Source organism: Chelmon rostratus, chromosome 16, assembly GCF_017976325.1.
Source record: "Chelmon rostratus isolate fCheRos1 chromosome 16, fCheRos1.pri, whole genome shotgun sequence".
Classification (NCBI taxonomy): Eukaryota; Metazoa; Chordata; class Actinopteri; order Chaetodontiformes; family Chaetodontidae; genus Chelmon; species Chelmon rostratus.
In genome coordinates, this window is record NC_055673.1 from 8308907 (window position 1) to 8334144 (window position 25238).

At 41.0% G+C, this 25238-nt stretch overlaps 3 protein-coding genes and 1 non-coding gene across 4 annotated transcripts; 1 reads left to right on the top strand and 3 right to left on the bottom strand.

Annotated features, from left to right (window-relative positions):
• Positions 1-1106: 1106 nt before the first annotated feature.
• On the bottom strand, positions 1107-5483 carry nrm (nurim). Its single transcript, XM_041955668.1, has 4 exons — positions 5288-5483; positions 3899-4092; positions 3518-3694; positions 1107-2385 (listed from the first exon to the last, which is right to left on the bottom strand). The coding sequence occupies exons 1-4, from the start codon at positions 5436-5438 to the stop codon at positions 2083-2085; spliced, it is 825 nt and encodes a 274-aa protein (XP_041811602.1). The 5' UTR covers positions 5439-5483; the 3' UTR covers positions 1107-2082.
• On the bottom strand, positions 4873-4945 carry trnak-cuu. Its single transcript has one exon. It is a non-coding gene; the product is annotated as a tRNA-Lys (tRNA).
• A 667-nt stretch (positions 5484-6150) lies between the features above and the next one.
• Positions 6151-8717, bottom strand: LOC121620010 (LIM domain-containing protein 1-like). The gene is made up of 6 exons (XM_041955945.1): positions 8628-8717; positions 7421-7488; positions 7230-7292; positions 6550-6680; positions 6329-6380; positions 6151-6234 (listed from the first exon to the last, which is right to left on the bottom strand). The coding sequence occupies exons 1-6, from the start codon at positions 8671-8673 to the stop codon at positions 6151-6153; spliced, it is 444 nt and encodes a 147-aa protein (XP_041811879.1). The 5' UTR covers positions 8674-8717.
• Positions 8718-11562: 2845 nt separating this feature from the next.
• On the top strand, positions 11563-25039 carry cdcp1b (CUB domain containing protein 1b). Its single transcript, XM_041955447.1, has 13 exons — positions 11563-11780; positions 14381-14605; positions 14828-15169; positions 16313-16528; positions 17210-17557; positions 17738-17953; positions 18102-18458; positions 18877-19236; positions 20043-20240; positions 20866-21222; positions 22746-23102; positions 23195-23276; positions 23590-25039. The coding sequence occupies exons 1-13, from the start codon at positions 11717-11719 to the stop codon at positions 24092-24094; spliced, it is 3627 nt and encodes a 1208-aa protein (XP_041811381.1). The 5' UTR covers positions 11563-11716; the 3' UTR covers positions 24095-25039.
• The last annotated feature ends 199 nt before the right edge of the window (positions 25040-25238 follow it).

The following is a 25238-nucleotide window of genomic DNA, read 5'->3' on the forward strand; positions in this document are numbered from 1 at the left end:
CGTCTGCCCGGGCACCAGCGCCACCCCCTCCCTCGTCTCATCCCTTCGCACCGCAGGGCTAATTGGAGAGGAGGTGGAGGTGGTGGTGGTGGTGCTGAAGCGGGCTGTGGTGTCTGAGGAGCAGAGCGCAGAGCTGCAGGAGTTCACCTGAGGCAGACCAGACATGATCAGCCTCCCTCATATGACATGTTTTTTAATCTGTTTTCCTGTTTGCAGTCCTGATGATTTTCCTCCACCTGATGTTTGCTCCACCCTGCAAAGGAATGAGAATGTGTTTTTATTTCAATACGTCAAGTGAATAAATAACATAACCTCAAACACCTGGAAATATGCATAGATAATCTTACCGCGATAAATTAGTCTTCTCAGTGGAAACAAAAACATATTTACCTGCAGCTTTATTGTTATGTGTGAACATCTCTGACTTCATTCATCCAGACTGATGGAGGCTTTAATCTCAGTCAAAAGTCCAAAGTCAAATTTTAAGCATGTATTTCAGGATATTTGACATAAATGCGTTTATACCATTTATTTTTTCTTACATAATGTTCAAATATTTATATATAATTTTTAGAAGGTCCATCAAATATGATTATGATTTCCCAACTATATATTTTAGCGCAGGTATGAGTGAATCACAAAAATTCTTTCCATGTTATTATCTCTACATTTTACCTAAACCTAGGTAAACACCAGAAACACCCGTCAGTATAATGCAATACAGTTCACAGCACCACTACCTACAGCCTCCAGAATGGTCATACAGTCAACTTGTAGGACAGTTGTATTTGACTGTATTAGGTGTAGCTAGGTGTACCTAATAAACTGCCGACTGAGTGCATGTTGATCCAACTCTCTACTCTAATAAGCAACTTATGTTGAAGATGCTAACTAAAATCTGAAATTTCAGTTGTAAATTTCAGCGGATCAAGGAGCTGTTTGCTGGAGAGACTGTTGCCTCACATTAAAAAACAAAAAGCTGCGAACAAATGAAAAGTTAATATAAGAGCTCAAATAAGCCAAACTTCTCAAGCTGGCGTGACTTCTGAAAAAAATAAACAACGGACCCGATAAGAAGACATAAACAGACCACCACACCAACAATAAACAGCTCATTACTTTATTCAACATGGAATACAAAATACTGAAAGTCATTATTGTCATTATAGTGAGATCCCAACGCAGACATGGGAAAACTATATGAGCGTACATGTTGAATCGGATATTACAGTAGTTTGAGGTTCAAGAATTAATGACAGTATTTAGGAATGTAGTGGTCACTCTGCTAATAAACTGTTACTAACTTTGTCCAGACTGTTCAGAAACCAGTGGAATATCACTGGTCTGACATCAGTTTGATGAGTCCTGAACACAAAACAAAGGAAATACATTCACAATCTCAGAGATGCAACTTGTTTTTCATCATAGCTGCAAACTGAAAAGAAAGCTGCATTTTTGTGCATTTGCCAGTGTAAAACATCAGTATGACAATTACATATGAAAGACAAAGAAATACAGCAAACCTGCAGCCTATCAAAATATACTGTTAAACCAAAAGTCAGTGTAGTAAAAACAAAGATATATTTAGAAGGTTTTACTGCAAAATTTACACAAAATCTCTATTTTGGACAAAACTTTTTTCCAAAATTTAGTCAGAATACAAAGATAACCTCATTAATATAACTGTTACATTATGTTGACTGAGAATTTAAACTGTTCACGCAACATTACAGCAGTTTAGTTTAACACCAGCCACGCTTTAAAAACATTAACACATCCTCATTAGTAGTAGTAGGTGTTTTCAAATGGTAGAAAAAAAAACTCCTTTTGTAATAAACTCTCCCTTTTCCCAAACCGCAAATGAAGTGAAACGGAAATTTAAAAAAATAGTCATTTGCCATTAGCAGTGAATGGCCAGAGCAGGTTTGCTTTGTTCTTATTCAGCACAGTAGATAACCAGGCACATGGAAAAGTCAGTTTCAGGGCGATATTATATGTCTATATCCACAAATAGATGTATATTTCTGGTTAATATTAAGACAGCAGTTGGCTTCACATCACAGCAGTAAGAAGACCTTCGCTTCACTTCTCCTTGTGGTTGCTGTTGTCCCGGCTGCCCCGGTGCGGCTCCGTCAAGAGCTGCATCTTGCTTTTAAGCTGGATACAAAGGTAGGCTAAATCCTGTTTGTCCAGGGAGTGTGCCAGGGCCAGGTAGGCCGACAGAGTCCCAGCCAGCAGGAGCCTGTCCAGGGACAAGGCCGGCAGGAGCCACAGCACGACGCCCAGCTCCAGGCACACCGGGTGGCGGAGGTGAGACAGGAGGCGCTGGGCACGAGGCGACTTGTGAGACAGGGGGTCCCCTAAACCGAGGCAGTCGTAATACACCTGAGAGGCCAGAGAGACACATGAGGTGACGCAGAGGCACCGAGAACAAGTCAACTCCGGAACATTTTAGAGGTTTTCATAATCACTGCCACCGATTACATAATCCCTGCTACACGTTTCTTCAGATGTCATGCTGCTGTTGTGGCTTCAAATAGAGGATATTAATCACGGATGAAGGAGTGGATTGCAGAGTTAGCTGTTGAATTAACTGAAATCCTCTTGATGTTTTCATCCGAGCCCGACGAGGCCTGTCCAGCATACAACATTTGGGGCTAGAAGTTCAATTCTGACAGCTTCTTCCTGTTATCACAGATGAGTCGTAGTGAAATCCAAATGAGTTTTCATACATTTCACATGACATTGTGTAAAATTAAGAAACACATGTAACAGCACATCTTCCTGAACGTTGTTATTTCGTACTTTTTGTGACACATACTGTCAACATCTCGGCTATGTCAAAGTAATCTATAGGAAACTGAATGAATCATACAGTACTGGCTTTAGGCAATAAGTTAGACACTTAATTCAACTTAACAATACCTTCATTTAAAGAGACATCTGCCAAAAATAATATCATGTCACACCACTGACCATAGGAAGTTTGACAAAATGTAACTCAGGCTCATTGGTCATTTTCATGCAACTTGCTGATTATATAATATAATATAATGTAAATATCTGCTTATTCTGAGTTTGATGCAGCAACATGTTTCAAACAAGTTGGGACAGGAGCAGCAAAAGACTGGGAAAGTTGTGGAACACTCCAAAAACACCTGTTTGGATCATTCCACAGGTAAACAAGTTGATTGGTAACAGGTGATCGTATCATGATTGGGTATGAAAGGAGCATCCTGGAAAGGCTCAGTCGTTCACAAATAAAGGATGTTACTACATAGTGTTACACAGCATCCAACTTTTTTGGAATCAGTGTTGAATATTTTAACTTCTGCACTATTTTATGTCTTAGATTCTCATTTCTCTTAGTAGATACTGTTGAACATGGTTTCAAGGGAGCCTAAGAATTAAGAGTTGCCGCTTCACCATAACTGTTGCATGATTGTTGTCAATGAAGAATTTGACTTGAAAGTATTTTAATGAGCCAAGTATAGCCCGCTGATGAAGATCTCGTTACCTGCTTGATGCCCAGCAGTTCTGGGTAATCAAAGATCATGAGGATGCTGAAGATAATAGCCCAGCAGAGGAAGTGCAGCGAGAAGCAGAGCAGAGGGAACCAGATACTCCAGGGTGCATGACGCACTGACCACAGACAGGGAGCGTCAGTCACGGGCTGCCAGCAACGCATCAAAATCTAAATACAGGTGGGAAGAGAATAAAGATCCAGAGTGGTGCAAGGAAACAGCATGTTTTATCAACCCCAAACACGCTCAGCTTTAACTCCAAAATGTAAGAAAATTACCAAGCAACAAACAGTCTAATTATAACTAATAACCTTCTGTGCACTATGGCAATAGAAGCAGCATTTTACATACTTTAAGAGTCTGTGTTGCTGTACCTGGAGGGCCAGTGCTGTGGTGAAGCAGTATGCCGTCCTGTTCAGGGGCCCCAGCACCGACTGGATGGCCTGTTTGACAGGTGACCAGGCGAGCAGACTGTGCTGTGTGGTGAAGAGACCCAGCAGGCCCAGATCCACGACAAGAGACCTGAGGACAGAGCTGTCCCGCAGGGCCACAGACCATGGTATGGAGTCTAAGGTGTGGGCAAATGATGCGAACAACAGGAGAAGGGAGGAGTTTGAATGCTGTCGGGAATTATGCTGGAGAGGATTAAAATATAGTCTTTAAAAAATACTTTGTCATTTTGTAGACAACTGTGCAACCTCACAAAGCAGCTTTCATCGACTGATTGGTCTGTATTGCAGTTTTTTTAATTCAAATGAATAAAAACAAAGATGTAGCGTGAAGATGCAGCTTAATCAGCCTGTTAAAAACTAAAAATACATGAACAAGCTGCTCAATCGAGCCAAGAACTAAATGTTAGTTATTCAACAATAGACATACAGTATACACTGTTGCCTTAAATCAGCACATTACATAAACAGAATAAACAAACTAAAGCTGAACTACTGGTTTGGTTTGACTTTATTCTTAAACAAAAAACATCTAAACTTTAAGTGTGGTTTGGAGCAGGATTTACTGACTGAAGTTTAATTCAGTGTGTGGTCCTCTCACACATGGCAACGACCCGGTCATGGCCTAATAAAACACAGTTATCCATGAAGGCATTAAGAACACGCAAGTACTGTTTGCATGCGCTCAGGCGTTAAACATGTCACATATACATGATTCAACCCAGAGGCCTCAAAATACAGCTCCTTTATGCCATGGACGGTAACAGAGGGTTTGGTCTTCCTTCTCATTTTCATTGTGCTGAATTTAAAGAAACACAATAAAAGTCAAATCAAATCATTTATATGTGTGTGTGCATACTTGCATCTCGCACCAAAATTTGGCCGGCGAAAAGGAATGTCGCCCAACGTGGGGCTCGAACCCACGACCCTGAGATTAAGAGTCTCATGCTCTACCGACTGAGCTAGCCGGGCAGTGGTCATGACGTGCAAAAATACGCGTAGTAGAATGTGTATTTCTCAATGATTACACAGACTGGCGCGCTACTGTTGCAGTACAGTAGCTGATTTACATAAAACAGCATTATGCGGATTTTTGCGCACTAAAAACCATTATTTCATTCATGTTGTAAAACACCTTCTATGATGCAGCTACTGTTACAGCTATTATTACTAAGTAGCTAATAACAACATGTCAAGTACTGGAGGTCACCTCTCATAGCTCTGTTTCCCGAATAACTCCACTAAAGTTAGTCAACTTTCACTTATCTTGGTCGCCTGCCAACAGCAGTAAGCGTAAAACTTATGCAAGCTTACCTTGACAGAGTGTCGTCTCCCCGCTGATGTTGTGGTAAATGGCTCGAAATGATATGAACCGAATGAAGTCTGCACCGGATATGAAAACAAACGCAAAGTTAAGCAGAGACACGGTGCAGAGAGCCCAGCCACGTACCGTGACTGACGCCATTTCAATCAGCGTTTATCTTCATTTAGCAACACTGCCGCTGCAACTTTTCCGGAAGGGGAATTTGTTGCAGTACCTGCTATTAACACACGGTGTCGCTGCTGCACGTCACAAGCAGGGGAGAAAACTTTTCAAAGTGGGATTTCTCAGAGGATTTGAGCTTTGGCTTAAATTTCACTTGTTCTATATCCATTGCAAGTGAAGACAACGTTATGATGCATATTAATGATATTTGATCAAAGAGTTGGCACGGTTGTTCCACAGAATAGAGAAGACTTGAATATATACAACTTTATTGACCAAAAAAGCAACACAACTAAGTGTTCATGCTTAATAGATAAGGTAACAAAACAACTCTGAAGTATAATAAAACTGAGCAAACTAAGATGCATGACATTATTATTCGTATTACATGTAACTGTGTGTGGAATCTTAGTTATAACTTTATTCAATAATCTCCAATTTCCTACATTTGAGCCATGCCTGAGGAGCTTTACTTGATCTGTTTTCTGAAAAGGAAATGTGGGTCACCACTGTGAAACCTATCAAATGACACCATTACCAAAGAAAGACCAGGAGAGAACACAAAACAATACTTAGTGTCTGTTTGAAGTGACTTTATTGCAGACAGGAAAATGCAACAGATTCATAATAAAAAAACTAAAAAAAACCAACAGCAAAACACAGAAAGATGGAGGTTGTCCTGCTCCTGTCCTCAAATGAGATTAACCTCACCGTTGTAGCACTCTACGTGGTAATTCCTGTTACATGATACCACTCGAATAGACTCGGCAGACCCCTGAAACAGTCAACACATGGAAGCAGATTGAAACTGACAAGAAACTTAAGTATCACTGCTATTTGCTTTTAATAAAACAATGAATTCAGCTCACCTCCGTTGGCAGTATCGGCCCTCTACAGGCAGCACACCGAGGAGCCTGGACCCTGAAACCATGAAGAAGTCTCAACAAAAGGTCACAGAAACTCCACTCTGGGTGTGACCTGTCTCGCGTGTTGCTTGTCTGGTGGGGTTTGGTGTCTTTCTGTAGAGTGTGAATTGAAGGGCTCGGCCCACTGTTGTTGCACCTGCACAGGTCGTGTATATGATACTCACTTTTGGTAGTCGCTGACGCAGTAAACCCTGCTGTCAGCGTCCACAGAGAAGGGCAGACCCTCCAGGCTCTGTCTGCAGACGACACAGCGAAAGCAGGTCGGGTGGTAGGATTTCCCACGAGCCTGCAAGACCTGACGGTGCAAAATGAGCTCTTCTTTAACACATTTTAACAGCCAGCGGGGGAAGTAACTAACTATATCTACTCAAGTACTGTACATAGGTACAGTTTGAGGTACTTGTACTTTTCATTTTCTGCTACTTTGTACTCCTCTACAATTCAGAGGGAAGTATTGTACTTTTTTCTCCACTACATTTATTTGATATAATTACTAGTTACTTTCCAGGTTCAGACTCATGCCAGAAAATGTAATAAAATGATATCAATAAGACTTCATTGATGTGAAATTGACACGATAACAGCAGTACAAACAGTAAAAGGCACCTTTACCACATGCAGCATTAAAGTAATGTAAGCTACATACTAATGCACAATTATAATGCAGTAACATAGTATACATTATTCTACATAATGAGTGTTTTTACTTTTGGTACTTTACGTATATTCTGATGAAATACTTTTGAACTTTTACAAAAGTATTTCAGAGTATTTCTACACTGTAACGCTACTCTTACTTCATCAGAAGAAGCATTATCTGCACAAACAGTAACTGAATACTCACCATGTCCATGATTAAGTACCCGCAGCTGCTGCACACTTCTGTTGACGGATGAAGTCCTGAGTACTGCGTTAAAAAAGGAAAGAATTCACAGATTAAATGTCTGGCTGATTGCTGTAAAACACCTGATAGAATCATATATGTGTGCAGTATTTAACTCTGTGTGCAGCCGTACTATCACAGGATACTCGTACCAAAAAATCCTCCTCACAGTAGATTCTTCCTGAAACTGTATAAAATGCTTTGCCCCTGAGGATTTCACCTGAACAAGAAACACAGGACGAGGAGCGACGTGAATATTTTCCACAGTGTGACACTTGACAAGATACTGATGTCTTATTATGTTCTTCTGAAGGAATAAAAGTCAAATGTCAACTTTGATTGTCATTTCAGTCATACAACATTGTTTCTGTGGACCCGAGTACACACAATAAACAAAGAAAACTAAATAAGAAAAATGAAATTATATAAGTAAAGTAGTAACTTACTGTTGATGTACAACGTGCTGCAGACAGTTCTGCTTTGCTTCGTTTGTTGCAGTGATTTTGTTAGTGTTCACTGTGATATTTTATGTTTTAACATGCGTTGCTTTGTGGCTGTGAACATCTCAGTTTTATTCAGCATGAACTGATGCGCTCAGTGCTCAATGTCTCGGGTCCATGTTTCAAAGTCATGTGATAAACCAAACTTGACGTAGTTGTGGCTCAGGTTAATAGGTTGATTTTTAAAAAAAAAAGTCTTTTCACAGTAAGTCCAGCTTTTCTGAGCCTCCCTTAAGAAGCATTCACTATTACTGTTGTTGTAAAGAGGGTCGTACTCGCCATCTCATCTCAAAATTAAATTCTGCCCATTTTATTATTATATGTATTTTTTTGCGCATTTTTTTTGGTGCATGTAGTTTTTTTTATCGTAAAGCACTTTGAGCTGCATTTTTGGTATGAAAGTTGCTATATAAATGAAGATTATTATTATTATTATCACTATTAGTAGAAGTAGCAGTAGTGGTATTAATACATGCTTTGGCGTGAGACTGGGCTGCAACATTTTTTTGACAACATCATTTACTCGCTACTTCGCAGATTTAGATCATTAATACAAGATATAAATGAACTCATAAATTATAACGTACTATAATAGATGAAGCTACCCGGCAGTACAGTAGTTACATTAGTGAGTATTAACAATTAATGCAACAATAACTAGAATCTAATGATATATTATTCTAAATTTGGCCATTCTATATAATGAATACTTTTACTTTCGGCACTTTAAGAATATTTCGATACTTTTACTTTAGTAAGAGTTTGAGTGCAGGCCTTTTACTAGTAACAAAGTATTTGTGGTATTGCTACTTTGGTAAAAGATCAGAGTATTTGCAATGTTCAGCCAGCGAGAACTCACCACAAACGCTGCAGGTGAAACAAGTGTCGTGGAATAAATGACCCATCGCCCGGCAGGCCGTCCCATCACTGTACACCGCTTTACTGCATCCCGCACAGCTTCCTGAGCACAGACCACACACACAATGAGGAGGAAACACACAGAACTGTACAGCAGACTGTCCAGACTGACAACACACTCACACACATGCTGAAGAATCATCTGTCTTCAGCCTGCAGAGAGCTGGACTAGATGACCGTGTTAGAAAGACAAATATTCAGGTTATTGCTTCCTTACCAAAGTAAAGATTGGAACTATAACTCGGGTTCATCTCTACAGTATGTTCCCCTGTTGTCCCTGCCTGCTGGAGCCTACAGTACGACTGTCTGGGGGTCTAATTTTATGTACAGCTGTAAGTGGAGCTGCCGTCTGGGTTTATGGGTGGTGCGTTCAGTGCTTTTGGTCTCTCTTCAGACCTCCTGACTCCTCCAAGCTGGCTGGCTGAGTGGGCGGCAACAGACAAGGCCAACTGGCATCTTTTAGCACAAGTTAGAACACCAAAGGGGGGTATTTAGATGCTGCTGCTCCTGCATTAAAATGATTAGCAGTTTCTCATTGAATGGAGGTGGTTGTCATCATCGGACCTGGGTCCCTGAACTCGACGAAAGTGAGTGAAAGATTAGCTCACTTTGTCAGTTTTCTTGGTTTCAGGAGCAGATTCTGCAGCAGTGGAAGAAGCAAGAATAAGTACAATTACCAAACCAACAATGTAAAGGTACGACAATCGAAATCTAACATAAGAAAAGTGTTATCAGCAAAATGCACATAAATATCAAAAGTAAACATAAGAATGATCCCTGTGGGTATTACATTAATTCATGATTAGTGAAGCATTAACATTTCGAGACAAATTTCTATTCATATTTTGATTATTATTCTCTAATCTTTGCATTTTTGTGAAAATTTCCCTTCTTTGGGCCACAAGCAGTTATTTAAATGAAATTTCTATATTGCAGTTTAGATTGTACAATATTTCCCCCTGAAATGTAGCAGAGCTAAAGCATAGCAGAGAAAGGAAAAACTCAAGTAAAGTGCAAGCACTTAAAAATTTGAGTGCAACAACAAGTGCAACAAGACCAATGGCCCATTCAAAACCCTGCTTTCAGATGCTATGAGTTTTATGCATGTACTGATGTAGCAATACTGCAATGTAGAAATACTCCACAAGTTTTCGCTCATAATTAAACTTTTACGTATTTTTTCTTAAATCTGCTGCAGCAAACAATGTAAATACAAAAGCTTGTGCAAATCCCAATAAAGGTGATCTTGTAACGTTTCACCCTGCACCACATGAGGAGAGGCATTTCAACCCATTTCAGCAGCACGGCTGATGGACTCATCAAATAACAAGCAGGTAAATGACAGAATCCGCTTCATTTAAATGAAACAATTTGCGGGCCTGAGAGTACATAAGAACTTGATGCTGATCATCTCTTTGTGTTACTGCCCTCCTGTGGGCTGTTCACGGCTTCATTTTGTAACTCTGGCCTTGAATCAGACCAAATAACAGCTGGAAATAAATGCTGCTATTTGTGTTAAAGTGCTTGGAGCTCTGAGTGAGCTTGTAACTGAACATTTTCAGTGTGTTTTTTCATTTAAAATACTGTTTTCTTTTTATCCATGGTTCCTTATTTTCATTGTACTTATATAATATCTGGTCTTGAATAATAGATAAAATAAATACAAGAGGAAGAAGATGACAAATATAGAAAGAATTTAGCAAGCATTTCACAATGTTCGACCTTTCCAGTTCAATCAGAGTCATTGTTAGTGGGCTGTAAACAATAAACAAGCAGTCATCACACCTTTTGGTGTATTACACAACCTGTAATGTCTCCATACTGACACACAATGCACCAAAAGCTATGAGACGAAGTTGCTTTTCTGTCAAAAACTCCACGAACTCCAATGTAAAGGCATCAGAAAGGAAACTCTTTCCATGAAACTCCCCACAGCACATGTTTGGCTGTCCTGGATCTGAAGGGAGGGGGAAGTCTGACAGCTGCTGATTCTTCACTGAGGTCCCTTGTTGAGACTCTCTGAAGCTGTTTAAATTCACCACACCGCCCACTCTGCAAGCTGTCAGACTGGTTCAGCAAAACAAAACTCGGTGTCGCTCGTCTTTGATTGTGTGTGCGCAAAAGAAGAGGTGAAATCAGGCAAAAGGGGGTTCAGAGCGAGTCTGGAGTTTGATTCAAGGTCGATTTTTGGCCATTTTGCATTAAAATGAGGATGTGTTAATGAGGTGATGTGCAGCGGAAGTGTTCAGAAACATTGCTCAGGTGTGTGTGCGTGTGCGTGTGTGAGTGGTCCTGCCCTCAGGTATGTTTCTGGGCAGGAATGTCTGCGTCATGAGGCATGTGGAGGCAGGAGGGAGCCTCTGCAACATGCGAGTGTTATTCACAGTATGGATCCACTATTGCACATCAGACACCAAGCTCAGTTCATTTTTCAGCATCATTTCAGCAGCTTTTGAATGTAAAGATATTGCTTATTTTTGACAGAAATACTCCTCAAAGAACTGAATTCCTGCTCATTATCTCTCTGATATTATTCCCTTTGCAGTTATATTTGTGGTGGCATGTCGCATTATTAATTCTGCGTATTCCAGCATGAAGTAGCCCCTGCTTGGAGCAGTCTCCACACCCTTCCTCTGCCTCGTTTTGGGGATACACAGCCCGATGCCAACAATCCTTGGCATGTTTGGCCGTTTATAAATAGGGCAGCCATTGTGCCACACAGTGAGGGAAAGCGTCCTATCATAAGTCTATCAGCTAAGCAGTGCCTCGGCTCAACGGTACAACGGCAGGGCCCGATCGTCCTCACCCGTCAAGTTTGGGCAGGTAAACGTACCTGCGGTCCACGCCCTCCGCCGCGCTGCTGCGTACAGGTAACGCAGAGCAGGAAGTGGCTGTCAACGTCGTCGCTGCTGCTGTAATGTGAATGAAAATACTGCTGAGTCTTTGTGAAGGAGAGGGCAGCTTTTACGTTTTCATCTTTTTTTAACTTTCTGCATCTTTCAAACCGGGGAACTCCTCCTTTTAGCGAACATGCGGCTCCGTGCGACCTGCGCGCTCCTGGGACTTGTGTTGTTGACGGTCATCGATTCATCAGGTGGGATAATAATCTGTTTCAGCAGGAAGCAACATATGTTCATTTGATGTTTGTTGAAGCTTCCTTTGGTTATTTCCTCTTAGCTTTATCGCCTTTCGTTGGCGACACTTTTTTAAAAGAAATATGTGCTCAAACGCCACAAACGCACCGATGCGTAACTGTGGCGTCAAATTTGTGCCAATTGGATCAAACCCACAGTTAATGTGAGAAAGTGCTGTGGTAAAACGTGCTCAGGCGGAAGCCTCCTGCAAACCTGCAGCCCTGTGAAGCGAAATGAGCTGCGTTTAAAAGCTCAGCGTCAGTAAATTAAGCGACAATAGAGGTCAGTCAACATTATATATGATTGATCGACTTGACGGTGGAGATGAGAGGCTGGAGCACATATTCAGTCTGAGTGCAGTAACGCTCGGCTCTGACTTGAAGACCTCCATTTTCAAAGGGTTTATGAGGCGTTTATGGAGCTTCCTGGAGGCTTGAATTCATCATGGCTTCATTAATGATTGACCAGCAATCTGCTGATGAACTATGAAACTGGCGGGCGTGTTATCTTTTGTTAGATTCAAACTTATGCATTTTAATTAATTTTAAAGCAAAAGTCACCAGCAGCATGGTGAATTTATTCTCTCTTATAGTGTTTGTAGAAGTGATCATATAAACTGCTATATTGCTTCTAAATATGTCAGTTTGACATATTTACCCTTTGACATCTGCGACACACCCACTGTTTACTGTCAAGAGAAGCCCTTTAGCCAACATTTTATGTAAATGCTGCATTATTCTTCTGTGCTGCTTTCAAGTCCCTGCAAGTTCAGCGTGTGAATTCCTTGTTACATTCTTTGAAAAGCACTCTAAGTGTTTTCATTCAAATCGTTGCATCACTGCAGCAAGAAAACTGCCACCAGAGGTGATGTCAGGTGTATTTTGACATTATGATTTATGCAGATGCTTTGGGAGTGCCCTATACTCCAGATGTACTGGAGGAAGGCTCCATAAATGCATATTTATTCAGAATAAGAGGTAGCTGATCATTATGTGGACAAGTGGGGCGGTCCTTCAAAGCACATTAATGCTATTAATTGATGTACAACAACAATGTAGGACATAGTGGGCGTTACAGGTTTTATTGAAGGTACGGTAATTATAATGAGAAGTATGTATTCGTTGGAAACAGCTATCTCTGGAAAGCAGAGCAGTAAATATTTGCATGCAGTATATCTTTGTATCTGTTTGTGCCTGCAGATGTGTGTATATCATACATACTTCTGAATAGTATTCCAATAGAAAAAGCATGGAAGTGTGGAATTAAGCCTGACAGATACTGGATATTTGAGGCCGCTACCAATCTCAATTTGTGGGCAAATAAAAAAAATGTATAATTATATATAGGTTAATAGTAAGTTTTGTTAACATAAACACATAACATGCATCCATTACATTGGTTTTATTTTTAAGTTGTGACCAACATACACACTGAGACACAAACTAAACTGCACATTTTGATTGGAAAATTGGACACTCTGAGTGAGCTCAAACCTGTGTTGCCATTTCTGTACTACAATTCCTTGTTGCTCATCAGCTGACTTTAACTCAGATATCGATATATCTGCAATTATTATCATCTGCTCAGGTATGAAAGTATTCAAATAGACCAGGCCATGCTTTAAGTCACAGATGTCGAATAGATTTTGAAACTGGTTCACCTTGAATTTCTATCTTTACTCACAGCTTAGATGACTCACGATAATGAAAAGTCAATGAATTTGCTTTGGTTTATCACTACACAGCACGGGGGTAGGATGGGGGAGGGTGTGCCTGGAACCACTCTGTTTGCTCAAGCGTCAACAGCAAACTGTCTGACCGTTGCTTTGTGTCCTTTGTTCCTGTTTTCACCAAAATACTGCAGAGGTGTTGAATTGATACCTTAAATTGTTGTACAGGAACGCTGGACATCTGCTCAGTGTGAATGAACTGATGTGCACCTATCCGATTCATTCAACCCCTCCAATGTTTGGAGGGTGCTTTTTCATTTTTATTTTTCATTAATCTTGTTCAATTGATTGTTTTGTTTGCAAGATGTTAGAAAATAGTGAAAAATTCCCATCATACCTTGCATAACAATAGGCACTGCAGTGCTTTGAGCTAAATGCTAACACCAGCAAGCTAACAAAGACAATGCAAACATGCTTACATTATATATTAGCGTGTTAACAAGCTAATATTTGATAATTATTACTAAACACACCTGACCTGATGGTGGTGCCAGAGATAAAGTCTGGGGATCACCAGAGTCATCAGGACACGTCATCTGGGAGCCATGAATGTCTGCACTAAATTTCATGGCAATCTATCAAATAGTTGTTGAGATATTTCAGTCTGGACCAGAGCGAGTGACCAACCGTCACTGCCACCCCCCCGCCCCCCCCCCCCCCCCCCCTCGCTGTCATCATAGCAAAAATGTCCAAAGACTCCAAAGTCCAAATATGGGAATGTGTCTCAGCGTGCACTGAGACAGCTGATGAGCAGTTAAAACAAGACAATGCTGGCAGTAATGATCCTTGTTTTCATTTTGCATTGCTTCCATGTTTTAATTTTTCCCCCAGGATGCCTCCAGACGGAGGTCCAACCAGAGAAGGGCTCGGCGGTGACGGTGTCCACCGAGCTGCCTTTGGGTCAGTGTGCTGTGTGTACAGTCAGCGGGGTGAATGGCACACAGACGTCCTGCCACTCCTCTCTGTCTCTGGTACCTGAGGAGAAGGTCAAACTGCTGTTCAACTGCTCCCAGCCGATTGAGCAGGCATACACTGTGATGATTACTCGCACCATCGGTGAGTTCATCGGCCTCACTTTGTTTTGCAGTAATTGTTCTGCTCAGGGAACCAACCAGGATCAGGTAAAGGCTTACTTTGAAAATACCAACAAAAAGAGAGTTACCACCTGAATCTGCACCTCCCCTCTGCTGTAATTAACATCACAATATATTTAATAAACATGCGTATTCACCTTCTTCTTCATCTTAAAATCTCCTCTTGCCTTTAATTTTAATCCAGAGTGCACTAAGGACACCTGCACCCCCACAACAGTAGAAACTCAACCCTCCATCCTCATAGAGTTCACCAGAACCTTCACCTGGGAGCTCAAGGCACCTGAGAAGACAGTCGTGACTCTGGACATCCTTGGAGAGGGACTGATGGAGACGTCACAGCCATGCCCTAATGGGTTCCAGTATTTAGTGGCTACATCCAAAACAAGCGACAAGGGCCGGACTCAGTACTGTCGGGGTGGTTCTGTTACTCGTTTAGACCTGCCCGACCAAGCTGTTGTCTCTCTGCAAGTTAAGCCAAAGGCTCAGGTGGAATCTGTGTTGTTCCAGGCCTCTGCTGGACCATTAAGTAAGAAATTATTGAATACAAACTCTTTTAAGCTCTACTCTTTTAGCAACACTGTCGAATTTAAGTTCAAACTTAGCGAGTCATAAGTGGTTACTAGGTGGATGTTTGTCACCAAATATCACTAAATTAAATCAGGTTGCACCACACAAACTGGTGCTTAAATAGAGATTAGCTGTTATGCAATATTTACACCCAGCAACTGCAAAGTGTAACTGCTACAGCTGACTGAACCACCTGACTAAGCTAACGTTAGCTTGCTAAGGTATTACTCATTGTAGTGACTACTGCTAATTGATAATTGCTGACATATCTGATCTGACACTTGATTGAAATGTTGTGTGATAATTATGTAAAAACTAAGAAGATTCTAAAGTACATTTCACAAAAATAACGTCAAACTACAAAATGTTACTGAGAAATGGCTAAATGACAAAATAATAATAACAGTTAGGTTAGCATAATTGGGTATTTCCCTCTCATTTTAAACTGCATAAATAATGCTAACACAAAAATTTCCATGTATATCATGTGTAAATAAAGCAAAATCATACATACATTTACAAATGCTGGTAGATTGCATTTAGATAGATAGGTTTAGTATATAGTTTGGAAACTTGCAACTGTTATTTTTGGCACTTATGCTAGCTTACAGTTAGCTACATTGGCTTTGTTACATACTTTGATTAGACAGCACTACAGATATTTACTAGCAATCAAATTACTCTTCTTCATTAGCTTAGCTCAGACATTCCTTAAAGGAAGAGTTTGACATTTTGGAACATTTATTTGCTTTCTTGCTTAGAGCTGGACAAGAGGAATGTCTCGTCTTTATGCTAAATATGAAGCTACTAATAGCAAAATTAGCACCGAACAAAGACTCAAAATTGGGGAAGCTCAAAGTTAGCAAAACACGTGACAACAGTGTGTAGTATTTTGTTTGTTTAACCTGTACAAAAAAGTATAAAGACTACAAATTGCTTTTTCTTTCGGGGGTTATGTTCCCGACTATTTTTTTTGTCAGGACACAATGTCACTAGTTTGAAATTAGCTAGTGCGAAAGACCTTAGGAAGCATGGCTAACAAATAGCTGGTGCAACCCAGTCCTGGCGTCTGTCTCACTCTCTCCATTTTCACTCCCTCCAGAGGGCCGATCAGTGGTTGTAACTGTTGATTCCAGCACAACTGTGGCCATTAGCCGTAATCCAGAGGAACCAGAATGTGAAGTGTGCTCTGGTGATGGCGCCACTCCCAGCTGTAGCCCGACAGAAAAGTCACTGACGAACGCTGAAAATCTTCAGCTGGAGTTCAGCTGCCCAAAACCTGAGGATGTGTACAGTGTGAAGATAAACAAGAAAATAGGTGAGACCTGTGTTAAGTTCATTTACTAGAAAAATTTGGCATAAATTTTGTATTAAATTTGAAATCAATGAATAATTACAGTACTTAAATAGTTCAATAGTGAATATTCAAAAAGAAATTCTTAGTAATTCTTTTGGCCATGAGTAAATGTCTTTAATTAATTTTTACATGCACTCTGTATTTCTAAATTTCTACAACAGAAATATAGAAATAGATAAATGAAGAAATGTAGAAATGCCTAAATAAATAAACTTGGAAATACAGAAATATAGAAATCAACACATTAGGATTTGAAGAAATGGAGAGATTAATTAAATATATGTATGAATAAATGATAATTTATTTATTAAATTATGCATTTAATGTCTATATTTTTATTTATTTCAGCATTATTATATGTATTGATTTCTCTATGCAACGTTTATCTCTTAATTGCTATGGCATTTTAAAAACATACTTATGTATTTATTTTTTGTTAAGTGTATATATATATATATATATATATATATATATATATATAGAGAGAGAGAGAGAGAGAGAGAGAGATGAATAAGTCATGTTTTGTCCTTTTAGCCATGAAACTGAAGTAGGCTCATTCTTTTTCTGTAGTATTCGAAAAAATTAAAAAAGATTCCCGTAAACTGTATAAAATTGAGACATTTTTCATTTTTCATTACTCAGAATGCACCAAGACCTCCTGCACTCCAGCTGCAGGAGACATTGATCCTGACCTCTTCAAGGACTTTGAAAAATCGCTAAAGTGGGACATTAGTGTACCAGAGAGGACCGTATTAACTTTGGACTTCCCTGGTGGATTAAAGGAGTTGTCTGGAGCAGAAAATTGCCAAGATGGTCACCAGTACTCAGTGAGTACAACTAAAGGCGACGGAAAGATCAAAACTAACAGTTACTGCAAGGGTGGGCCAGTTTCTCATCTGGATCTGCTCGGAGCGACGACTGTAACTACAGAAGTTCCCAAAGGAGGAGAAGTTGAGTCAACAGCATTCGCTGTCAAAGCAGCACCAAGAGGCAAGTGTTCCTGCAGTTTGTTCATACGGCAAAGAAAAACACGTAGCTGTTTATTTACAGAACAGTATGTCGAAGACGTGATAGAAAGATGCTTCATTAAAGACACCAAACATAATCACTTTTTATAATATAGTAAATCTAGAGTTAGCATTGAAAGCTAACTTTCATCTGTTGTGGTAGGTGGCAGAATGATGTCCGTGACCCCTGATCCCAACACCATCATCAGCATCAGTAGGGTGACCAGCGAGCCCGACTGCAGTGTGTGTGAGAAGAAGGCGCCTGAACAGACGTGCAACACTCAGCGTCTCACCCTGAAAGATCCCACCAACACCTCAGTAGAGTTTACCTGTCCTCAGCCTCAGGATGTCTTCAGTGTGGAGATCAACAGAGAAATTGGTATGAAGGTCACAAAAATAAGAATTCGATGGAGACGTTGTTTAATATTTTTCTTCAGGTGGCAACAATGTTTGACTGTGAACCTACAGCATTCACAATCTCTTAGTGTCTGTCAATCTGCTTATGTGCTCTTCTCTACAAAATCCAGACTGCACAGAGGCCTCCTGTTCGGGTAACATCGTTCAGGCCGAGTCCTCACTGTTCCCAGACTTCAATCGGACCTTCACCTGGGATCTGAAAGTGGTCTCAACTCGGGCCTTCCAGCTAGACTTTCCAGAGCCTGGAATGCGGCAGATTCCCAACGAGGACACCTGTCCAGATGGCCACACATACTCACTTCTTACGTATCTGCGCACAGGACCAGCAACCATTGGTACCTTTTGCAAAGGAGGAACTGTGACCACCATCCAGGCTCGCTACAAGGGCCGCATGTCTCTACAGGTGCCTGGGGACAGGAAGCTGGATCCTGTTGACTTCAAACTCACTGTTGGGCCTGAGACCAGCAGTAAGTTAGTTTGTTAGTTTATATTTCAGTGTCATGCCAAACAGTTGGTCCATCTCACATGTGACGAAAAGACATCACTACATATCAAACGTCAAGACATTTCAGCTGAAATTAGATAAAACCAGGAAAACATCCTAGAGGTGCAGTTTTACTTTTGTCCATATAGCATTCATCCACTGTATTTAACTCTCAGCCAACACAGTTTCTCTGAGCAAATATTGTTCTTTTCATTATTAAAAATATTAAAATACGTCACCAAAACCATAGTTGTAAATAGTTTCTAATCATCATCTAATATAAAAAGAGCAAGTTTGTCTTTAGGTGTTGCTTTACAGGCTTAAAATGATGTATTTAAGGTATATAGATGCCTTCTTTTGCATGTTTCACACCACAGTATTCTCTCCTTGTTTCTCTCCAGTGGTTGCCATAGTGAAAGTCAACCTACCACGAGGTGTATCAGACACAAAGTTCATCACAGCCAACTATCCCAGTGATTTTCCTGATAACCAGCAGATGCAGTGGGACTTCAAGGTGCCCGGCATGCACAACTACACGATGCATTTCCTGGATCACACGGCTCCAGAGTGCCTCAAAAATGAAGTGGAGGTGCAGTACCAGAAAGGGGGCAATAAGGTGACCAAGCTGACTCTGACGGATCCTCAGCCGGAGCATCAGCAGGGCAGCTTCAGCATGGTGCTGAAGAACTGTGAAACCAACAGGACGCTACAAGGACTTGCCTTGAGCTACAAAGTCTCTGTCATGAGGAGCGGTCATCCAGGTACAGTATTAAAACATGAAGAGCAGGGAGTCGTGGTGGGTTGGCTGATCCCAGTTCTGTCGTAACTTCAGATTTCATTCTTGTCCTAAAGGTCGCCTTTTCCACGCTCACTTACCGTTGTTTTCCTGAACAGATCTGAGCAGGCTGATTTTGTTTTATTGATGTATATAACTAGAAATTTGTAAGCTTGTGAAGAAACTTGAAATTTGAGTTCCAGTTTCTGCCTCTGGTGCCTCACATTGCATTCGAGTCACAGAGCTAAGTGTCTGATTATCTGGAAAAATAATAATCAGCTGATCTTTAAACAAGGCACAAGACCCTCCTGACCATCTGGATAAAAATAATTCTGTCTGTTGCCCAATGAAAACTATTTTTAACCCATTTCCCAAGTTGTGACACTGTTTCCTGGAAAATTACATGCATCCTTGCTCAGTATGTACAGCTTGACCCAAAACTACTATCCCTTATTTTGTTGTATATTGATGTTACTTTTCAATGTTTGACATTTCCATACAAAATAACGCATTCATAATTTGCTTCTGTTTTACAAAAAGAGCCAGGACATATGTCATTTCTTTCTGTGAGTCCAAACTTACATGACTTGACCCATAAAAAGCAATAATTTAGAAATTTTAGATCAAAACTTGGCTCAGATCAGGTTTTTTCTTGTCCATTAAACTGTGATATTGGTATGCGAAACACATTTTTATTATAATGCAATTATGCTGTACATATCACAATAAAAGCTAAGATAAAGACTTCCTTTCTGATCATTAAAATATTGTCTCTCTATGTTTCCCTCATAGTGCTTTGTACAGTGGATCTAACCAAACACCAAGGAGTGTCCCTGCAGATAGAGAAAGTGGGTTCAGATCCCTACTGTGAGATGAGCATCGACTCTAATGTTCAAGAGAAGATAATCGTTGCTGCAGGCACTAAGGCCAGCCTCTCCTTCCTCGACTGTCCAAATGAAGACGTGCGCCTGACCGCCAGTAAAGTTCTTGGTAAGATGTTTCAAGGTCTATCAAAGTAAAAGGAATAGTTCAATATTTTGAGAAACACACTATTATCTTTCCTGCCGAGAGTTACCACTCTCGTGTCTGTACTGTAAATATAAAGCTAGGGCCAGTTAGCTTAGCACAAAAACTGGAAATGGGAGCCTGGCTTTGTCCAAAGGTAGCAAGATCTGCCTCCAGGCACCTACAGAGCTCACTAGAGTCTTGTTGTCACTGTGACTCCAGGAAGTATCCTTGCCTAAACAAAAAATAGTCAGGCACTTAACCCCCTTTAAAACCGCAGTGTGTCATTTCTGCACTTTGGTTTTTGTGAGGATTAAACAAACAAGATTAATTAGTAAGCTTTAGAGACATTGGTAGGTGGATTTTCTTGCCTTTGGAGAGAGCCAGGCTAGCTTTTTCCCCTTGTTTCTAGTTTCTGCGCTAAGCTAAGCTAAGCTAAGCTAACTGGCTGCTGGCTGTAGCTTACTTAGTGCATTTCAAAAATGTCAAACTATTCCTTTAAGTCCAAACAAACATTTTGTTAGCTGTGTATCTTTTGAAAGTATAACTTGGGCTGTTCCTTTAGTTAGAAACTTGACTCTCTTTCTCATTTTGCGCCTTTTGATAACAGGCTGCCAAAATGTGGCGTCATGCTCCCCGACTCTCCTCACCGTGCCCAAGCTGGATTCCTGCCTACGGATGCCCCTCCACAGCTTCACCTGGCACCTCAGCATCCCTCAGGACAGCACGTTGGATCTGACGTCGCCCACGGGGAGTCTTCGACAGTCCCTGCCTGGCCAGGAGTGTAATCAGTCTGTCTTCATGCACGTGGCAGAGGACAATGGAGTTTCTGTTGGAGATTTCTGCTTTAACGGAGTCATCCAGAAAGTTCAGGTGCACGCCAACATCTCTGTCACAGCCACAGTCCAGAACTTCACCAAGACCAGGGGGCCTTTCCTCAACGTCAGCTACAGTCAGGAGATTCCAGGTAAGACGTGGATATTCTGCAGGCTGCAGCTAATGATTAATCTGCAGATTATTTTCTCTGTTAATCAATTCATCATTTGGTCAGAAAGTAATGAAAATTACTCAAAAATTGAGCCGTCCATATATATATATATATATATATATATAGATATATATGTCAAACAAAAGCAGCTTCCGAAAAGCTTGAACCAGAATTTGTTTTTTTGTCATTTTTGCTTGAAAAATGCCTGAAAGGTTTAATTTCCTAATTTATCAGCTAATTGTTTCAGATCTAGTATATTGACCGTTTGTGGTTTAATCCACATTAGAGCGTTCTGGATTTCAGGGTGCTCTAAAGTGGATGATGGCACTCACCTGCATATGACCACCAATTACTGCAAATACACAATAATTAGTGGGACAGAGTAGTTTTTAATGCCATTAGTATCATCTGTGCTTCCTGCTATGACAAGTTGAAATGTCTGCTGTTGATGATTTTAAATTCAACATTAAAGAAACAAGTGCTCTGATGCCAGGAAAACAGACAATGTGATGTGAAGATATTTGCCTTTTTAAAAAACAGGTTTTAGTGTCTTTCGGTAAATGTTTTTGAGTTTTACAGCCTGCAGCTTTTCCTGGTTGGGTTTAGTCTCTCTGCTCTCATCACTGTCGTCTGTAGCACTCTGATAAACACACTGTACACTACCTGTCCAGCAGGAAACTCAGACCAGACACAGTTAGCGACTAGTTGGTGAACAGAGCATGTAGCAGCTAAAGTGCCAGATATCCGTCTCAGGAGTTAATTCAGACCAAGTCAGAACTAAAGAATAGTTATTAGTGGATTTACAGTCACCAGGTAGACAGAAACACGACTCGATTGAATGATAATGTTACTCCATAACTGCCAGACATGCAAATAAGCAGCCGTTCCCTTAAAAATCTATTTGTATAAGGTGACAGTATGTCAGTGTTGTGTTTACAACAAAAAGAGTACTGCTTGTAGTTCAACCACAAAAATGTAGCTTAACTGCTCTGAACAACTGTGCCTGCACTTCATCAGCAACTGAAGTGTGGACATGTTTGCTGAGTGTTTTGCTGAAAGGCATTCTGGGTAATGCAGGAAATCAGTAACAGAAGAAGTAGAAGCAGTGTGGGTGAGACAGATGAGGAGAATTAATAGGCTGATGTAGCAAGACAGGAAAATGCACTAAACATCCAGTCATGTCATGTTTGACATAAGAGCCAGGGCTGAAATGATTGGTAATTTTGAGGATGTCACATTGGGCTCCAGGAAATTGTCATTTTCTCTATTTTTCGACGTTTTATAAACCAAACAATGAATTGATTATTCAAGAAAATAACTACTAAAATCTGTCATGCTGCTGTCTGCTGTGATTTTCCACTGCAACCAATTCAGCACATTCACTTTACCTGTGAAGTCCACACGGGGGCACTGTTGCACCATGAATGCTGGAGATGCCTCTTAAGTTTGTAGACCAGCAGAAATTAGTCAGTACTGACAGAATTGTTTCCATCCCCTTTTAGAGACCATTATTTACAGAGTCAGCCCAAAGATGCCGTCCCCGACCCTGCTGGCCACCCCCAACTGGCCTCAGGGCATGAGGCCTTCCTCCACCGTGTCCTGGATCGTCACTCTCCCGAGCCAGTACCAGGCCAACATGCAGTTTGTCAACCTCAGCCAGCCCAAATGCAATGACAGGCACACCGCCATCAAGGTGAAGATGCTGGGCCACGAGGAGGAGATCATGAGCCGCAGGGAGGACGAGGAGGCGGAGGACAAGCTGTTGGTGCCGCAGAGTTTCTATCTCAACATGTCCAACTGCGTACCAGAGGAGGGACAGTTTGGTGCAGTGACCAAAATCGTTCTGGAGAAGAAGACCAGTAAGCAAGCAGGACTAATTTAGGCCAAACACACAAAACATATTACAAACAAAAGGATTATATTTTACAATGTCTTCCTCTTGCCTCTACAGATCTCTTGGCCATCCTTCTCGGGATAGCAGGAGCTCTTTTACTTCTGATCATAGTGCTGGTTGTCGTATGCATCGTCACAAAGTGAGTACAGCGGGAAAATATAACGTAAAGATATATACTCTTTTTACACTTGATGTCATTTTTCTTTACCAACAGTATTGTTTATTGATGTATTATTTAGTTATATTTTTGACACATTAGAAAATATTTTACTACAGTTTGTCAGTTTTCATTGTTAAAGTCTTAGAGGTTTGTTGGATAAAGTATGTTTTTGACCTTTTGAACTGGTCGATTGGTATTTATTTTTTATGTCTTCTTTAAGACTGGCCTGTAGCTGGTGGCTTTTGTCGACTCTTTCTTATTGTTTGTGGTCTGCCTTTATCTTTTCAAACAGGAAAAAGAAAAAAGACAAGATGAACAAGGAGTCATCCATCTACATGGGGAAAGGGAATATCTTCCGCCCAGGTGACAGACACTTCAGCAAAAGTCGGTCTGACAACGAGTCCCACGTCTACGACTCCATAGATGAGACGATGGTGTACGGCCACCTATTGGGTGATTCCAGCTACGCCGACAGCATTCAGGACCGCTACAAAGGGATGCAGGTGGACTCTTATCAGACGTTTTCAGGCCCCACTGATGGAGAGCTGCCTGTAATCAGAGAGCCGGACCAAGGGCCCGAGATGGACCGGGACAAGACGTTCCTGGATCCGTCTATGAGTTTCATCCCTCCCCGTCCGCGCACTCCTATTGACCGCCAGGACAGCCTCGGCTTCGAGGACCGCAGGATGGTGGACAATGAACTGTACACGTTCAAGAGCACCGGCGATATGAACACAATCCGGCTCTCCGGTGTTGACTTGGAGCCACAGCCACCAATAACAGAGGAGTCCTTGTAGTGCAGTCAGGACTGTAACTGCACGATGGACCGCTGTTACTAAATTCTCGTTACGTTGCAGAGTATCTCCAGGCTGCACTGATGTGAGCTTTGATCACACTCAGGGAATCCGTGTTCAATGAGCATCTGAATACGGCGTGAACGTCGTCTCTGTCAGTCTTTTTTAAAGCTTCAAGAGTAGATGCTACGATCCTCTTCTTTCAAGGAAGTTTGGGAGATACTTTTTCGCTTTCTTGCCAACAGTTTGATGAGACGATCAATTCCATTCTCATGTTTGTCCAGTAAAATAAGGCCACAGCTGGCAGCTGGTTAGCTTAGCATAACATAAAGGCTCAAAACAAGGGGAAACGGTTAGCCTGCTCTGTCCAAAGATAGCATAATCCACCTGCCAGCATCTCTAAAGATCACTAATTTATGCATTATGTCTGTTTGATCTGTACAGTGACTTCCTGGTGTCTTGTCGTTACTTGAAGTCACTGTACCCAACCAAGAAATAGTCCCTGTAAAGCCTTGTCTTGTTTATGCTTTGATTTTTATATGACTTGGATAAATTACATATTAATTAGTGAGCTTTAGAGGAGCTGGAAGATGGATTTTGTTATCTTTGAGCAGATCCATGCTAGCTGTTTCCTCGTCTCAAGCCTTTGTGCTAAGCTAAGCTAATCACCTTCTGGCCGTGCCTAACCCAAGAAACATTACAGTGATGTCAATCAACTCTCAACAAGAAAGCAACAAAATCGATTTGATTTGCTTAGTTTTATTAAATCTCTGCCCATGGGGCATGGACTTGAGGAGGGACTATGAAAAGAATGTGCGAGTACCTTTGGTCCTTGTTTTTTAAAGTGTTTTTACTGTGTATTGTTTACTAGTCTGTTTTTAAGAGATTTGTTTTTTCTGTAAATACAGTTTAGTTTGTTTTTGCAATAAATTCAAGGAAAATGCTGCAGTGCGGGAACAGTTTCTTGAGGTAATGACCGTCACATTCGTCTTTTGCGTTCTGCATGGTGAAAACAATTTCAACCACAGGAACTCGGGCCACGAAAAACTGGAGGAGGGTGTGGAAGACTTCAGACTGTGGGGTGGAAGCCAATGTTTACCGTGGAGAAGTTTTTACTGGAAACAACAAATGTGGAAGCCATTTGTAG

Excerpts from the sequence above, each read along its gene's own strand:
- nrm (XM_041955668.1), bottom strand. The coding sequence starts at position 5,438 with ATGGCGTCAGTCACGGTACGTGGCTGGGCTCTCTGCACCGTGTCTCTG. Across the intron at positions 4,093-5,287 it reads GGAGACGACACTCTGTCAAG|ACTCCATACCATGGTCTGTG; the intron begins GTAAGCTTGCAT and ends CCCACACCTTAG. Across the intron at positions 3,695-3,898 it reads CCACAGCACTGGCCCTCCAG|ATTTTGATGCGTTGCTGGCA; the intron begins GTACAGCAACAC and ends ACCTGTATTTAG.
- LOC121620010 (XM_041955945.1), bottom strand. The coding sequence starts at position 8,673 with ATGGGTCATTTATTCCACGACACTTGTTTCACCTGCAGCGTTTGTG. Across the intron at positions 7,293-7,420 it reads ACTGTGAGGAGGATTTTTTG|TACTCAGGACTTCATCCGTC; the intron begins GTACGAGTATCC and ends TTTTTAACGCAG. Across the intron at positions 6,235-6,328 it reads GGCCGATACTGCCAACGGAG|GGGTCTGCCGAGTCTATTCG; the intron begins GTGAGCTGAATT and ends TGACTGTTTCAG.
- cdcp1b (XM_041955447.1), top strand. The coding sequence starts at position 11,717 with ATGCGGCTCCGTGCGACCTGCGCGCTCCTGGGACTTGTGTTGTTGACG. Across the intron at positions 14,606-14,827 it reads GATGATTACTCGCACCATCG|AGTGCACTAAGGACACCTGC; the intron begins GTGAGTTCATCG and ends ATTTTAATCCAG. Across the intron at positions 17,558-17,737 it reads TGTCAAAGCAGCACCAAGAG|GTGGCAGAATGATGTCCGTG; the intron begins GCAAGTGTTCCT and ends CTGTTGTGGTAG.